Genomic DNA, 18,039 nt, shown 5'->3' on the forward strand with positions numbered 1-18,039 from the left:
TGCACTCTGAAAAAGGTTCATCACCTTTTACAGCTAAATTACCCAGAATGGGATACTTTAGTAGTGCAAAATGTGTCATAATAATCCCCTTAAAAGGACCTTATGCTTGTTTCGTTGTACACTCAGAGAAATCTTTGTTGGAATTTATTATTAAACGAATTTCATTCTTTATTTGTTATTTCCTTCAAAATCATTTGAATTATCAGATTTGTGGTTAGATTCTGATGTTAAATGTAACCTTCCTAAATGATTTTCCTCTACAAGTTTTCTTTCTCCATTTGAGTGAATTTATGTGTGCGAAAGAAATGTTTTCTCCAATATTATATTGACATGAATTTATGAAAATTTGGTAGGAAGAGGTGGGCTTGGGGTGCAATGGATAGAGCGCTTGAGTGCGCATCCAAAGGTCGCCGGTTCGAATACAGAACCCGGCAAACGCACCCCATCCGCCAACGTGCAATTAGATCACGTTGACCGGTTGGATCAGGAGATTTATACACTCCTATCCGTAAAATGGCCCACACGTGGAGTATCTCGCAAGCCGCCCACTACTTCTCCGCAAGGGGAACAACAACATAATAGGGCGGCCGGCCCTGTTCCTAATATAGGACGTAGTGCCAAAATATTTATTTATTTTTTTATATTGGTAGGAAGATCCTAAGAGGAAGGCTTGAGGTTTACATTAGAAAAACCTTTTGGGAAAATCATATATTAGGAAGAAATGTGCTTCACACTAGAATCTAGCTACTGATTTAACCAAAATAAAATAAATTTTAAATAACAAAAAGATTAGAAAGATTCTTATATCCCCGTGCAGCCTCAATCAATATTACTTTCTGCGCGTTTTCATTAAAATTAAAGCTTCAACTGCTTCAATTGAGCTTTAAAAGTTTATTGAAAAAAAAATTAAATAATAAATTCTCTCATATTAATATGCTGAATGTTTCTGACAGTGAGTGTACACAATACATATAACCGGAAATGAGTGAGCAAGTGCGAGAAAGTTTTAATTAAAATAAGCCTAATTTGAAAATCCAAAAATACCAAATAATTATTTTTATTTTAATTACCATTTAAATGTTCTTCTTTTCAATTCCATTTTATTTTTTTATTTTTTACTATGCCGTCAATTTATCAACAACACATCATTTGGATTTGGGGATTGACAACAAAACTATCCAAATAAAAAATAAATAAATGGAAATCATCGCTCCTTAATCCTTAATCCTGAAAACAATTTTTTGTTGTTGTTATTTGTGTCTCTGTTAATTTGTAGATTTCCACCGCAATCTCTAACTGATATGTGGTTAACGATGTTATCCATGATATCAGGAGCTACGTGCTATGCATTGTTTCTCGGACATGCCACAAATCTTATTCAAAGTTTGGATTCTAGTAGAAGACAATATCGTGAAAAGGTGATTTATCTCGCATTTACTCTCATCCCCCATTTAACCAAAAAATTCATTTATTTTCTCTTAACGCGCGTGACTATTTAATCGTGAAATATTTTTCAATTAACATTTTTTGACATCAATTAATCATTTTGAAAATTTTTGGAAAGTTAATTTATTTTCACATGGAAAATTATTAATTTTTCATACATTATTTTCAACAAGAACCCAATGGGAGCTACGTTGAGAAAAAAAAAGAAGAAGTAGCAACTCATTGGTTCGAAAATGCAAAATCATTTTGTTCTTCATCCCCGCCGCACACCTCGTGTGCTACATATTATGTAAAAGCAATCATATGAAGTATAAAATCCTAAAATACTTCAAATACATTCAGGTTAAGCAAGTTGAAGAGTACATGGCATACAGAAAGTTGCCAAGAGACATGAGACAGCGAATAACAGAGTACTTTGAGCATCGTTACCAAGGGAAATTCTTTGACGAAGAATTGATCCTTGGGGAATTAAGTGAAAAGTTGAGGGAAGACGTTATCAATTACAATTGCAGGTGTGTCACATTTTCTACTTTTTCAATTTTTAATACATTTTTTTTAACTTTTTTTTGTACATTTAACCAAATCATTTTTTTTTAATTCCTTTTTCATCCATATTAGTTTTCTTGGTGTGTTTTTTATTTGTACAACATATTTTTTATAAATACCTATCCACTTATACATTTTTTTATCGTCGTTAGTTGTATAAAAAAAAAAATCCTCAATCACGCAAATCGCCTTATTAATACCTAATTAGTAAATTTTTTTTAAAATAACTTTTTTAAAAGAAAAATTAACTCAGGTGCTGTAAAGAGAATAATTAATATATTGCAATATTTGCAATGATTAACATGAAAAGCTGCTGTTCAAGAGATTATTTTTAAAAACATACTGCGTGGCTAATTTTTTGTATGTTTTATTTTGTAAAAAATATGCTGCTATATGCATAAAATATTGGTAAAACCAAAAAAAAATGTTGTACACATGTCATAGAGCAAAATGTGGGTGATATTAATTTTTTTGCTCACTCTGCAAAATGAAAATAAATCAAAAACACTCTTGAGCTTTAAAAAAAAATAATTCAAACAAAAAGAAAATGTTGCATGAATTAATTTTTTGCGACCTACAACTGCAAAAAACAACCAAAATAAAATCACATACCAAATATTCCACGCAACATAATTACTATTTTCCACCCCCTTGAAAATTTGTCAATTTCTCATTATTTTCTGAACAACAGGGATTTTTTTTTTTAAATTTTTTTTTTAAATCAATTTATATACAATACTTCATTTACAATACAGATTTTTTTTTAAATTCTTATTTCGTGTCTTCCTCATAACTGTTTGCTTGATTGCATACGAAAGGTTTTTCAATTGCTTGACTACTCGCTATCTCAAACCACATACTTATTTCTCTATATTATATATAATGATAGAATAAAACGATGGAGAAGTTATTTTTATGTTGTTATTCTATTTTTGCTTTATCACCCAAAAAAATCTCTTATATTTGCCAAAATGGATGGGAAATTTAAGTTTATTTGCCTTTATATCTTTTTTGGTTCTAATTGAGTCTCTTCTTCTTTGTTTTTGCCACGATGATGGCTTTGTGGCAAAAAAAAGATTAACCAAAATCCAATTTTTTTTTTGGTTTTTGGGACTTTAGAAAGCTTTGCGTTCCGGAAATTCCCCAAAAGGTTGCTAGAGAATAAATAAAATAATATTGTTTTAGTCATTTCAGCGATTATTTTTTAGAAAGATATTTAATCAAGTTTTTTGTCATACAATCCCGTAATTTTATTCATAAAAATTTTCATTGAAAAGAATTTATATATCTGCTAATTTCATTGAAAGCTTTTTCTTGAAAGCTTTTCCATCACATTAAAATGTACGCGAAAACTTTATCAATGCTTTGTTCTTTAACAAAGCCATTCAGGACTTTTATTTTATTCTTCGCTGAATATTTATTAAAATTTTTCAAAGCATTTTTTTTTTAAATTAACTAAAAAGTTTTTTTTATTGCAAAGAAAATTCATTCATTTAAAAAGTATCCCACCAACAGAGAAGGTTGGTATCTTCATCAACTATCAGACAATTTGTGACATCTTGTCGGGATCTCTTGCTCTTTGTTAGCTTTGTGGTGTATCCTCATTATTTCAAGTGAATTTCTCACCCCCCATATCTCATTTACTTGAATGAGAGAGAACTCCTTAGCTCTTTAAATAGCCATAAAATTAATTTGTAATTAGTAATGTGAATTACATTCAGCCATGCGGCAATCTCTTTAAATGCCACCATAAATATATTTTTCATTCCATTTTGTGAAAATGTCATCGAGCTTACGTTAGCTTAAAATGTAGAATTTTGTGGATTATTTATGGAACAAAACCCCCTTTTGCGTGCTAAATACAAGCGGCAAAATGGCTTTCTCACTGTGCCATTTAGAACCGAAAAAGGAACCGTTGATGGAGGCAAAAATATTTAAATTTTCCCTCCATTCATAACTTGATTTATCAATGAAGCATCGTTGCTGTGGGTGAGTGTAAATTTAGAAAATGTGCGTAAACCATTGATGGATGTTGTGGAATTTATTAAAGTTTTCTCTTCAAGTTTTCTTGTGTGAGTGTGTGATGCATGTCCCAATGGAGGAAAATTTTCATCTTACCCCAAGATGGGGGAAGAAAGCTAAATGGTGAGAAATTATTTTTTCTCTCTCACAGAGATGTTTTTCTCTGACCCTCCATTTGTATTTGGCTGGGGTGGGTGGCTATATAATCATAAAATATTGAAGTATTTCCTTCTGTTCTTTTTCCACATGAGTGGGTGGAATAGGAGATAGTTTGAATTGATTAATAATCTCACAGTGGATATGAATGGGGACGTTCGATCCTCTATTAATTTTCCCATTATTCAGCACAATGTTTAAGATTTTTCCCACCCTCACCCCTTAACTCTCAGGCAGGATTTCTCACATCCTATAGCTCGGGGAGCTGAGGTTTTTGTTTTGCCCCACACTCATTGCGGGGCTGCCTCTAGCAGACGCCATGTGTCCCTCATTACTTGCTATTGTGTATCGCACAACATCATCATTCTCATCTTTGACTTGTGATGAGCCTTTGGCCCCTTCTGAAGAAGCACACCCACCCACCCACGTGGTGGGTCGCTCTCTCTCTCTCTCTCTCTCTCATTTACACTGTGACTCCCCCCCCCCCCCGTCCTATAAATATTGAATTTTCCCACCCCCTCTCCATATACTTTTCCATGGGAAACTCTATTCCTCCGCATATAGCCTTAATCGAGGTAGAATTTCCCGATGATTCATTACGCGTCCCCGGGCTCATACCTCACAATTTCCTCTCTTTTCTGATGAGAATTCTCGGTGAATGAAGAGAAATTGGTGTGAGTGTATTATTTATTGTGTCGATAGAATGATCCTTGAAGGAGAAATTGCAAGAAGTCTCCGTTCATCTAGCCTTAACATGGTGGTTATGGGATGGGAGAGATTAAGAGCTCTCCCATTAGAGATGTGGTCCGAAACGTTCTACATTGTAATCATATTATTGCCCTATATAATGTACATCCAAGTATAGTGCTGGTAATTTAACTAATAATTGGGTACATAGATTTTCTTTGCTGCTTTTCCGTTTTTCCTTATAAAAGAAAAAAAGAAAAAAATGTAAATTAAAGAAGAAAAAGAACGGAAAAAATGTCAAATAACCTCTTCAAACGAATAAACAAAATTAGGGGAAAAATGTTTAATTGACAAGAAAGACATTTAAATTCAATTAGAGCTTTCGAAGAGCTTTTCGGTACCATATTACCTTTTAGAAAGCCACAAAATGAACTTTTTGGCCCACATCTCTATAAAAGGAAGATGTGTTGTACTACAATGTATACATGTGCGTGTGTAAGAGGGGTGGCCAAATCACAAAACGTGCCCTATCACATCAATCTGTCCACTTAATGCTTAATACTCAACACCCATCAACTTTACGGAAGAATAAATTCCCGCAATCTCCATTCATCTCCACCCCCACATGTACACCATCTTGAGCATCCTCCCCGTTTGTTCCTCAAAATTTCATGTTAGTCAGGGGGGGGGGGTGCCGTGTATACCACCGTGTGCATTGTTTGGACTCTTTTGGCACTCCTCCTATCCCATTGTAGCTACAAGACATCCTTGAAGAAGAGGAAAAAAAATGTGCCGACAATAGCAAGAAAGATCACATCCTCCGTATGGAGCACCCACCGAGCAATAATGAAGATTGTTGCGCCAAACGTTTATTGCACACAAGAAGTGCGGAAAAGGCTACAAAGGGAAGTTGTTGCTCTCCACCCTCCCACCCCCCGCCTTTTTGTTATTTCCTCACCATCATTTTGCCCCATTTTCGGGGGCCTTCCCCCATATGGGCGGGAAAGTTTTATAGCATTTCTTTTTTTTCTTCTTTTCAATTGAGCACTTTGAAATAAAGTTCTTGGAGTGATTCTATGAGCGTATGTTTGGATTTTTTATGCGTGAAGTTTGGGTGTTTTTTTATGTGAATATTTGAAAGTTTTTTCTTTATGGAATTTTTTTTTACACCATAAGTTTTATTTTTGCTATAGTGATTAGACAGAAAGAAAAATCACCTAAAATTCCCTCGTTTTTTGTATTACGTATATTATCCCAACACCTTTTGACATGCAAACACAGAAGAAGAATGAAAAATTTGTCTCACATTAAAATCTGAAATTATTGAATAAGACCGAGAAAATCAGCATATGCACGAACTTACAATACTATCGGTGTCCTTATTGATTTACTACAGTGATGAACACTGGACACACATTTACATGAAGGGTAAATCAATAAAAACACCACCAAAAAAAATAATCCCACCTCCCCCGAAAATCTGCAATAATACAAACAAAATTTTTTTAATCCTTTATAACCAAATTATATCATATAAATAAAAAAACAACACGTAAGCAAATTTAATCTGCGTGAAGAGTAAGTTTTGTACATTAAAATTATTTTAATTTTATGATGTAATAACAAAAGAAATTATGACCTCTATTCTCACAGCACAAAAATTATATAAAACACATTTTATCACTTTTATTATGTACAATTGCAAAAATCTTTCTTTGTGGTAACAAAATACTTATTTCTTTCACAATGTGCATGCAACTAATCAAAAATAAATTAAATTAAAATTCAGCTTCTTCTCTAAAATGTGTCTAACAGTTGAAATTGTTTATTTTAATTGAGACAAAATCGGAAAAAAAACTTTTGGGGTAGAAAAAAAAATTTAGAAAGCTTTTCTTACTTGAATTCTCTAAAATATTCAAACATAAGGTTTCTAAGAGATTTTCCTTTCAACTATAATTTATCTTAATGACCAACTAATCATTATTCTGCCAATAAACTCTCAATTTCAATTAAGAATAAGAAATTTATTCAGCACTAGTGCATAAAATAATTCAAAGAGATGTATTCTATTCTCAAAATAATCATTATATTAGTCCCAAAAGCTCTCTCTATATTGAATACAATTAATTGTGTCAAAGCATGATTTGCATTCATTGCAGGCACACATGCACCCGATATATTTGAATAAAAATAGAGAATTGTTTGAAATAACATCACAAGATTTCAGCATTATTCATTCCCAAATAATTTTACTATTTGTGGAAAGATATTTGAGGATCTTGTTTTGAAATCATTGGCAGGCAAATTGCAAATGATGTGCATTCCATTGGAGCAAGTTGAATTAAATTTAAATAAACTTTGAAAAGTATATAGACGTTCCTTGTGGTTGTCTTAAAGATTCAGTATAATATAAATACGGTAACATTCTCTCAAATTAAAATGAAAAAACAGAAACATTTTTGAATATTAACCCTTTCGCGTCTAATATGAAGCATAAAGGAACATTGAAACATTTGATTCTCTTGTAGGGAATATTTCTCTGTCGAAATGTCTTTTTTGACCTTTTTTATGTAAAATTTAATACATTTCTTTTGGAAAAATAATAATAAAAAATTAAGAGAAAATTCAGGAAGTATGGTGTTTCATGTTTCATTGAAACATTAAACGAAACATTGAAACATTAATCTTTTTATCAACACATTTATTCATTTGCTACACTTTCAGAATATTTTTCTCTGCAAAAGTGTCTTCTTTAGCTTATAAAACATAAAATTCAGACAATTTCTCGAGTTTGAAAAACCACCAAATTATTATAGATTCACAAGAAAGCATAATGTTTCAAGTCTAAGTCAGTCAATGGACTCGAAAGGGTTAAAAAATTACTTTTTATTCGATTCTGTCTCGCCGTAATGCTTTTAAATACTTATTGGCAATTTTATACATAAAAATGTCTGAAGCAAGTATATAACAATTTTATTTTAATCTGTGTTTATCTACAAAAATAAAATGATTTCTTATTGGTTTCTTCTATGTATCGTGTAATATGTCTTCTCTGTCTAACAAATCTCTAACACTGTCTTCTCTATTTAAAAAAAATCTATCGCTAAAATTATTTTGATAAAAAAATGTCTGTGTTTGCTAGAAAAATCAAATTTTAAAGCCTGTGTCATTGTAATTTTCTTACCAATTTTCCTGTAACATATGGATCTCATTTATTTACCTAATGATGATTTTTTTCTTGCCTCTGTGTCCTTTTTTATTTCTAAAACATTGAAGGTATCCTTGGTGCTTTCTTTGTAGTAAAATGTAGTTTCTATTAGAAGTTTTCTATTAATTTATTTTATCATTTTATAAAAAAAAAACATTTTTAACTTTTTTTTTCTTCAAAGATATATTTCATATTGAATTGCAGCAGCTATGCTCACGTAAATAAGTAAAATTATGTTTAAATGCATAATTAAAATATGAAATCTATTATGAATTTGGCACCTATTTTAATTGACTTTATTAATTTGATTAATGGACTGTGACTGTTTTCTTGAATTATGTATAAAATATCTATTTAATAAACAGTATGAGTAATAAAATTTTATTGAGATAGTTGATATAAAATTCATTGAAATGCAAAATTTGATCAAATTTATGTGAGCAAAGCTATAAATATTTTGATGAGGTAAAATAATAATAATAAAATGAATGAAATTGAAAATGAATTTCAGATCTTTGGTTGCTTCAGTGCCTTTTTTCGCTAATGCTGATGCAAATTTCGTATCAGACGTTGTAACAAAATTAAAGTACGAAGTATTCCAGCCAGGTAAATACCTTAAACTATTTTTTCTTCATCTCAATTCAGCTCAATGTTGTAAATTTCCGTTTTGTGAGATTTTTTCTGTGAGAAATATGGGAAGAATTAGACAGTATATTATGTGAACTAATTGGAGGAAAAGTTTCACCCAATGATGCTCCCTGAGATATCCAGCTGGTTTTTTTTTCATTTTCCTCTTACCGACTCTTGGCCCATAGATAATAGGAAATGTAATGGGCGAAGAATTAATTTTCCTCGATTGGTTCACAATATATACGACTTTTTCCCATTATTTTTTTCGTCTCCTTCCCCATTTGGGGAGTCGATTGAATTGTTTTTGAAGACAACGGTGTGGAAGAAAAGCTCAATGAAGTTTTATCTCCATGTTTTCTTCTTCTTTGTATCACACAAGAGACTTTCACAACTTCTTTTCCAGGTGATATTATCATTAAAGAAGGTACAATCGGGACGAAAATGTACTTTATCCAGGAAGGTGTTGTCGACATTGTCATGGCGAATGGTGAAGTAAGTTCTCAACTACATCAATTTCCATATAATAAAGTTTTTTTTTGTCTCTCCCCACACAAAATCCTTTTTCACTCCAAATTTCACCGCCAAATGTGCAAGTGAGGAAGAAAAAAAGTTTCCTCTAACGGAATTTTTCCTCAAAAGTTTTCCAACACCTTCCTTCGTTTTTTTTCTCTCCCATCATCTTGCATTTTCTCCTTTCATGTGCCTCACAAGTGTTTCTCTTGTCTTCTTTTTACATTGCCTTTGGCACTACAATAGGTGGCAACTTCTCTGTCGGATGGATCATACTTTGGTGAGATTTGTCTACTGACAAATGCAAGGCGTGTGGCGAGTGTTCGTGCAGAGACGTACTGCAATTTATTTTCTCTAAGCGTAGATCATTTCAATTGTGTTCTCGACCAATATCCTCTTATGAGAAAGACGATGGAAACGGTGGCAGCGGAAAGGTATGTACAAAAGCTCTCGATAGGCAAAATAATATCCTTTTCTCCATCTTAAATCCATCTTTTCTTATCTGAAAGCTGGATGATTTGAATGGATTTCAGAAATTAAGTCAATTTAGACCACCTTGCCATGAATATAATCCAAAATAGAATAGAAAGGATGATGGAGATGAAGCTCATTGGGAGAGATAAGAAGCTTATCAAATCCTTTTCTCAAATCAAACATAATCTCTCGAAGCTCAAGTGTTTAATATCATATTGAATTGATTTATGACATGGTGATTCGATCTTAAAGCTTTCAGAGTAAAGATTTCCGATAGAACTGATGGAATGTTTGGGGCTTTTCTCTCGGTTTTCATCCGTACACATTCTATGTATATATATGAAATATTCTCAACAAATCCTTTGTTATCCTAGGTCTGTAAGCTTTTCTGTGAAAGTAAATTCAATTTGTGTATAAAAAGCCTTGTTAAAGCTTATCAGGATGGGGTTCAATCATCCTTGGGAGCGAGCTTTAAAGCTCCTTTATATATTTTTGCAAACTCTGCAAAAGAAATGCAATGAAAAAGCATACCTAAATTTTGATAAATCTAATTTCCCTAAAAGCTCAGAGTTTAAGCAAAATTTCTCAAGAAGAAAGGCTACCAGAGTTAGAGAAAAATATTTCTTTAATTCTTAAAATTATTTGTATTTTCCTTTACAGATTAAACAAAATTGGGAAAAATCCCAATATAATGGCGCAGCGTGATGAACCAAATAGCTTAAATACGGAATCAAAAACAATTAGTGCAGTTGTGAATGCTTTAGCAGCAGAAGCGGAACATGTAAATAATATGAGGTAAAGCATAATAAATTGCATTCCAATTCCATTTCCATTTCATTCCACATTCCAAATAATTATGATAATGAACATTAATTGAGTTTTAAATGTCATTTTGAGCGTGGAGAATAATGTAATTTAATTGTTTTTAATATAAAATTTATCTTCTTGCCAAAAATATCAGTGATGATATGGCACAAAATAGTGGATCAGAGCAGAGTCTCCAAAATCTCAGTGAGAACCTGAAACTAAGCTTACCGAGGCCAAAAAGTGACGAATTCAGATCATTATTCGGCGGCAGTAGTCCGTAGTTTCATTTCATAGTGATATTAAAACTGCAACAATAATTTAAGTGACAATTTTAAGAATTTTTTTTGTCTTAAATTCTAAGATAGAGAGACATGATGAACTGCGACTAAAAAAAATACATACTGAATGATTACACAGCTCTCTACAAAAAAAAAGAAGATAGGAAGTTTTAGGGATTTTTCAGTGAATTCTTGACAGGATTCTTGAGTTCTGAGTTTAATTCTTGAAGATGAATATTATGTTTTACATTTGTACTGATTCTAATTGACACAAAAAGATTTTCTCAATGATTTATGCTCTAGCTACTTGTGCTCAAAATTTTATTTAATTTGAATTATTCAATTTTTATTACGGCAAGAAGCATTTTTCAATTTCAAGAAGGAAAGCATTTAAATGAAAGAAAAACCTTAAAAACATATTTTGAAAATAAAAAATAAATATGTTTTCATCCAACAATAAAGCTTTAGCACCTAGAGCATCACTAGAGCAGAAATATCTAATGTTAGAGCAACTAAAAGGAATATCTGACGGTGAATAAATGAGTTTGAAATAATGTCAAAGTTAATTGAGAAATCCTTTGCACTCCGAAATGGCGCCAAGAAGTTTTAGGGAGCTGTGGTAATTCTAAAAAGGCTCGAATGGGAAAGACTCGAGTGAAACGAAGCAATAAGCAGGATGCAACACGATATTTTGTTTTAACTTTCCCCCCAAAAAAATACGTAGAATATACAAAGTCAAAATACGTCTGCAGAAAGCGCATTTAAGGGTGGAATTTGGCACATTTCTTTAAGTTTTAAAAATTATTTTTTTTTTTATTATTTTGTTAGAAAGAAAAAAATTAAAATCAAACGGCGAATGGAATATATAATCTCGCAATCCTTCAAATGATGGAAAAAGAAAGAATATATATTTTGGTAGATAAAAGAAATTATGTGTAGGATATGAGAAGATTTATGCGCTGAAAACCGCCCTGAATATTTAAAAAAAATTCTTTTTAATCATTTTTTTATCGTAAACCTCATGTACGTATATTTTTTTCTTAGGAATACCACAACTAAAAGTATTAAAGTAGCATCATAAATGAAATTTATATTTTCCCTATTTAGCATTTAATTTTAAAGAAAAATTTCTTTTAGAAAATCTTTACGAAGGAAAAATTGTTAATTTATGCAAATTTTATCACAATAAAAAATCATATATACACGAAGAAATAAAGGTAATAAAAAAAGAAGAAATATTTTGAACCTATGAAATATTTTTTAGACACTTTCAGAGTCCAAAAACTGAACTAATTTTTGATATAAATTGAATTTTGGGGACTTTTCATACAACTTCCATGCAATGCAGCAAGATCATTCTTTACTTAAATTGTTGATTTTTTTTAATTCATCAAAAAAGACAGCAAATGTTGAATTCTAAAAATTTTAACATTTTTCATTCCCCGTGTGCTCCGTATTGATGTCAATTTGAATAAACAGGATGAAGTTGTACTGCCAGACTCTGCACTATACGTGTATTATTTCATTCAATAATTCAACACTAATTTACATAAAAATGAGATATGATTCATTTCCGTTTCGTGGAGGGAAAAAATATTAATAAAAAATACGAAATTTTAAATTCAAATGAAGCAGAAAAATACAATTTATATTCATAAAAATATATTAAAATTAATTTGAAAAGTTTTTTTTATTTGCAAGAGATTCGTTTTTTAACAAATCCTTGTTTTTTGGTTTTAATTTAACTTTGGAAATGTTTTGTTAACAAAAATCCCAAAAGCAAGAAAATAAATTCGCATTAAATGGAAGTTTTATGTTAAGTCTGCAAAACAATTTGCTTTACAATTCAACTGTTGATTCTCGAGACTATAATCATTCTCTATTTTCGTGATAATATCCTTAATAAAAAAAATGAAAGAAGAGAAAGAAATGCTAACGAAATGATAAGAAATACGTTATTGTTAAACTTCTTTAAATGAAAAAAAAATCTATTTTTATCGCAAAGAAAATGCAAAACTCAGTCATTCTGTAGTAAGGAAAAAGAAAAACGAAAAAAAAAACTTACTAAAGAAATTTCTAATTTTTAATTTTATTAGAAAGAAATAATAGAAAAAGAGTTTATTAGGCGTGAAAGTGGATTAATGATTAAGTCCAGCGTTAGCGGATGTGGGGGAAAATATATGAGGGAAAAAAGGAACAAAAACAATTGTATTATAAAAAAAATGAATGAAAATATTAATTATAAAGAGATTTTATTCTTCACCAGTTAATTACCAAAATGTAAATAAAAAGAGATATAATCATTATAAAAATTTAAAAAAATCATTTAGTGACTCGATAGTAATTCATTTATTCTTCATTGATTTTTTGAATATTTTTTTTTCTCAAATTTTTAGGAAATTTTTGTAGAATATTCTTTAAAATATACATAACATACATAATATTATTCACATAGTTGAATAGCACGGAAAATGAGTTTCCCTTTCTAATTTATCAACAACAAAACGCAATTTTTCTGCTTAGTTCGACATTTAAATGTGAGAATTATTTAAATTTTATAATTCGAATTTTTTTCTACTATGTAGTTTGTACAGTAAACAAAAAATTATTTAATAAAATGAAAAAAAGCATAAAATAGCAAAATGCAGTGCAATAGCTACAAGAATGCTTTTTACTTATCATTCTTAATTTTAGTGTTGAAAGCAACAACAAACAACATCTCGAAGGGAAGAAAAAAACAATGTGAAAAAATTTATTATTTAGTTAGTTATTAAAGAAAAAAAACAAATAAAAAAAATCAATATATTTACCAGAAAATAATGTAGAATTCTTTGCCAGTTGAGAAAAAAAATTATATAGAAGGTGAAATCTTTAAGTAGATGATAAATTTATTTCTGAAAAAAAAATCTTTTAATGGATACGGAAACAAAATCTGACAATGAGACGTATTAAAACCAATTTATTACAACAACTCCTACAGAAACAACAAAGAAAAAAATCGTAGAAAACAGTAAAGCAAGAGATCTTTGTATTAAAAGACGAAGAGATGACTCTATATAGGAACAATTTACCATCCCTCCTGCTGCTAAAAAAAAACAGAAAATATCCCAAAAAGACATTTATGGTGAACAAAATTCTTCAGAGAGAAAACAAAATAATTTTAACGAAAAAAAAAGCATTGACTATAGGTAAAATCAAAAAAATGAAAAAAACTATATACCAAAAGAAAAAAATTAAAAAAAAAAAAAACTTATATATACCGAAGAGAGCAAAAGAAGTGAAACAAGAAATAAAAACTTATGGCTTATATACATAAAGAAAACTATTGATAAAGATCATAATGTAAAAAAATGAGATAAAAATTACGTAAAAAAATCTTTAAAAAAAGGAGACGTAGAAAAAAATTGATACTCAATCAAGTCTAATTAGGAACTTTAAAAAAAAAACATCAAATGAAAAAAAAGAAAAACCACCAAATCTATGCAAAATGGGAGCAGACACTTTTCTCTTCTTTTACATTTTAATTCAAAAAAAAACTCAGATGATAAATCTCTGTAGTGAATGATTAAACAAGAAATTAAAAAAAAAAAAGCATAATAGAAGAACAAGTTTAAAATGTAAGAACATTCGCCATAGTTGGGTAGAAATTGTGCTAGAAAGGAATGAAGAGAAAGTGTGTGAAGGAAGTATTTAAAAATGTTTATTTGGAAAAGAAATTAAACTAACATTGAGGGTGCTCTTCTTACTTTTTCTTTTGTTTTTCTTTATCAATTCTTTTATTAAACAGGCTGTTTAATGATTTGTTTTCACCAATTTCATAGACGATATTCTCTAGCCAAACTTACAGCTTAATCTAGTTTAATCTACTGGCAATAATTGAGCAATTTTATTAATTTCTCACGAATTATTTTTACAATTAAATGCTCCAAGGAAAGCTCTTTTGAAAAATCGACGATTTAGAATTAAAGGCTACATGGTTAAAGGTCCTTAACGATTTATTTGCTCAATAAAAAAAAATGTGATTTAATTCTTGTTTAATATTCACATTTCTGTTTTGATTATTTGCTCATAAATTCGTGTGATTAAATTACAATACCTTTATGTTAAAAAAAAAACAAAGCAATAAATTGTTTCATGTGGTACACAGAATCTATTTCAAGTTAATTATTCGATTTAAATAAGATCTTCCTTTCAACATTTTTTTAAAGATCTGTTAACACATCCTGGACGGCTTGACGCACATCGGCGTCCACTGACAGTTCTCAATTCTGTACGCTGTAACAATTTGCCACTCTTTTTGCGTTTGACATTTACCCGGTAGGAAAACTTCTCCAACATTTTTTCAGCCAATTTTGATTGCTGACTCGTAAGGTGTTCATATATGATTAATAAATCTATTATTTATTAAATTTATGAAATGATTTGAAATCAGCATTTAAAAGATTTCAAATTAGTTGTGACAAGAAAAAGGATTTATCTAGAATATTCTAGATAATGATAATTCTGGATATTATCCTATGACGGAAATAGAAATAACAGACTAAGTATTTAGAATATTCTAGATTTTTTTAAATCACACTGTCACAGAGTAGATATTAGCTAAATACATGTATTATGAAGTTTTCAGAATTTTTAGAATAAAAAAGTCAACCTGCTTGTTGACGTTATCATCAGGTGATTTAGGTTATATATTTTACGAAAAGAAAATTTTCCTCTTACATAACCTCAATTTAATTTTTGTGATAAAAACTAAAAGGAAACTCGTCTGAGAGATTTTCACTGAAATTATCCCATAAATCTGACTTTTTTCCACATGAATATAAAAGTGCGGTTATGTTGGCATGAGAAAAAATGCCAAATATGTCCAAAGATTTTTGAAAACTAAATTGTGTTTTCTTTGCGATAATTTTATATTAAAAAAAATTTGTGTTACACATAACTGAATATTGTGTCAAATAAATATTTTCTGATAACGTGCGAAGAACATAAGAACACCATGGTCCCACCGGGTAACATTTCTGGACGCCAGTGACTAATTGTTACATGTCGTGTAAAAAACCTTTGGGAAGTATTTTACCCGTCGTCAGTGTGTTAAATAAAAATTGAGTTTAATTTCCAATTTAATTTTTCGTCTAAAGAATCTATTTATTCGCTTCTGAAATATAGAACTTTTTATTCGACGAAACTATCAGATTCCGCGTATTCTTGTAAAGAATTAAATAAAAATAAAACAAAAAATTGCCAAACGCTTTCTTAAAAAATTCACAGAATGACGTCACTTTGTAATTTTTTCCTTTTTAATAAATGAAGTAATTCGATGCTTTGTCAATATTGTTTGTCGGAGTATTTTAATGCTTCGTGTAAAGAAAGAAATAAAAACTCAATGGTGACGTCATTATTTGCATTTTTTAGAAAATTCTTGATAGCTTCTCCTAGTTGATTTTAAGAGAAGATTAAGTTGAGACTCACTGGCGATTTCTTAATCTTTTTTGATCCTCTACAAGATTACGCATATCCCGATTATTTCTTTGAATGAAGGATTTTCCAATACGGAAACAAAGAAAACTCCTTTGCTAGAAACCAATGAAAAAGTTAAAGAGTTAACGCTTTTATTATTTCTCTGAGGATTGCACCCTCAATTGTGTTAAATCTGCTTCTCAAAATTTGACAAACGACTGAGAAAGAAAATGCAAAAAAGAAGTGAAGGAGAAGATTGATAAGAAAATTTAAAAAAATCACTATAATGACATAATTTAGCAGCTCATATAAAACCACGTGCTCTCTATCAAAAAAAAAAATACAAATCATATGACAAAAGCATTTTCCCAAAGAGGACACACACGGAGGCTTTCAATTAATTCTATTTTTCTTTTTATATTGTGCCAGGAAAATTCATTAAACTTGTATGTAGAAAAAAAAGGGTCAAAAAAGCAGGAAAATCTCCGGAAAATGTGACAAATAAAGAATGAAAAATATCTCACGATTGTTTATAGAATAAACCGAATGGGAAGATATATTTTTGTAGGAACTTGTAAATAATAACTTGTAACTCTCTGTTCTTTTTCATTTTGAACAAAAAAAGCATAAGTGGAAGGACATGACAAATACATATAACTTTTCCTCCTACAATTTTACATGATGTTTCGAGGAATGCAAGCAGAAGCGAGGGAGGGAAAAGCGATAAGAGGGAAATTCAGAGGGAAATGGAAAAACTTAAAGAAAAAAAAAACGGGGAATTTCGAGGAGAATAAACATGGGAAAAGTATTTTGTGAGGTATATAATCTAAAAGTTTTCAAGAGGGATGTTTGACAAACATGTGCCCCCGTGTATAAAAATCTTGACAAAACTTTACTAATATTTCACAAGAAAAAGGTCATTCTGAGTTAGTAGTTTTATGGAAAATTTTATGAATTATTTATCCATTTTATTCATCAATTAAATTAAACAAAAATTTTAGGGAAATTTACAAAATTATTTAGTAAAAAATATCAAGGAATTTTCATTTCCAAAGAATGAAAAGTTTTTCAAGAAGAAAATAAGCCACAGGAACGATATTTTTTTTTTAAATAAATCTCTCTAATTTTGCTTAATTTTCCTGACACAGTATAAAAGGTCACCGAGGTGTGTCAACTATTGGTCTGCACAGGTGGAATTTATGTAGACTTTTAAATGCTGAATAAAAATCATCATTTATAATTTGTCAATTAAAGAAATTTATTGAGAAAAAAAATTATAAACACAACATTTTTTATCTAATAAAGCGTATAAAAAGCTAAAAAATAACTTTCTTCTTTATTTGCACAAATATTAAGCAGAGAATGCACTCTCACAACAATGTGGAACAGTGTCCTCATAATCCTCACAGGATAATCTCCAGCAGAGAACCCCGCGGAAAGTGGGCACATAAAAAGAGGAGAGTTGGTAAGTCGCATCACCCCGTCGTGGTATGAATTGGATTTAATGGGCCTCGTCGCCTAAGGGAAACTTTGCATTTCTTTACAGTGTGTTGAAAAGAGTGTTGCAAGTTCGTCGTTTATGAGCCATCCCGTGCCCCAGGCGTGGGACTAAAAATGATAATTTACTTCTCTCCACCCTCCCCCCAGTTGGGAAACTTTGTGAAGCACACGTGGAGAGCGTGGGGACAATGTAGAAAAAATTCAAAGAGAATTGAAGCTCATTTGCAGCGCCGGTGTTAACTTTTCTGCATTTTCCTTCAGACAACCCGGCGACTCCATCAATCACCAGGCGCCTCCACATACATTTTATTTTTCTCC

At 30.5% G+C, this 18,039-nt stretch overlaps 2 protein-coding genes across 13 annotated transcripts in view; both read left to right on the plus strand.

The window, feature by feature from the left end:
* The window catches only part of LOC129791558 (trifunctional purine biosynthetic protein adenosine-3), a 1,078,967-nt gene that overhangs the window by 217,013 nt on the left and 843,915 nt on the right, over positions 1 to 18,039 (plus strand). The window lies entirely within an intron of this gene.
* LOC129791559 (potassium/sodium hyperpolarization-activated cyclic nucleotide-gated channel 3) overlaps positions 1 to 18,039 on the plus strand; it is a 1,048,222-nt gene that overhangs the window by 75,909 nt on the left and 954,274 nt on the right. For 10 of the 12 annotated variants that reach the window (XM_055829749.1, XM_055829760.1, XM_055829751.1 and 7 more), the window contains 7 exons: positions 1,277 to 1,418; positions 1,789 to 1,958; positions 8,577 to 8,671; positions 9,099 to 9,187; positions 9,452 to 9,639; positions 10,340 to 10,474; positions 10,641 to 12,806. The exons of 1 other annotated variant lie outside the window; for it this stretch is intronic. In XM_055829749.1, coding sequence (XP_055685724.1) covers positions 1,277 to 1,418; positions 1,789 to 1,958; positions 8,577 to 8,671; positions 9,099 to 9,187; positions 9,452 to 9,639; positions 10,340 to 10,474; positions 10,641 to 10,767 — 946 coding nt within the window. In that variant the 3' untranslated portion in view covers positions 10,768 to 12,806. Of the gene's footprint in view, positions 1 to 1,276; positions 1,419 to 1,788; positions 1,959 to 8,576; positions 8,672 to 9,098; positions 9,188 to 9,451; positions 9,640 to 10,339; positions 10,475 to 10,640; positions 12,807 to 18,039 lie in introns of those variants that run through there. One more of the 12 variants, XM_055829753.1, reaches the window with a different exon arrangement.

Source organism: Lutzomyia longipalpis, chromosome 3 (genome assembly GCF_024334085.1).
Source record: "Lutzomyia longipalpis isolate SR_M1_2022 chromosome 3, ASM2433408v1".
NCBI classification, from domain to species: Eukaryota; Metazoa; Arthropoda; class Insecta; order Diptera; family Psychodidae; genus Lutzomyia; species Lutzomyia longipalpis.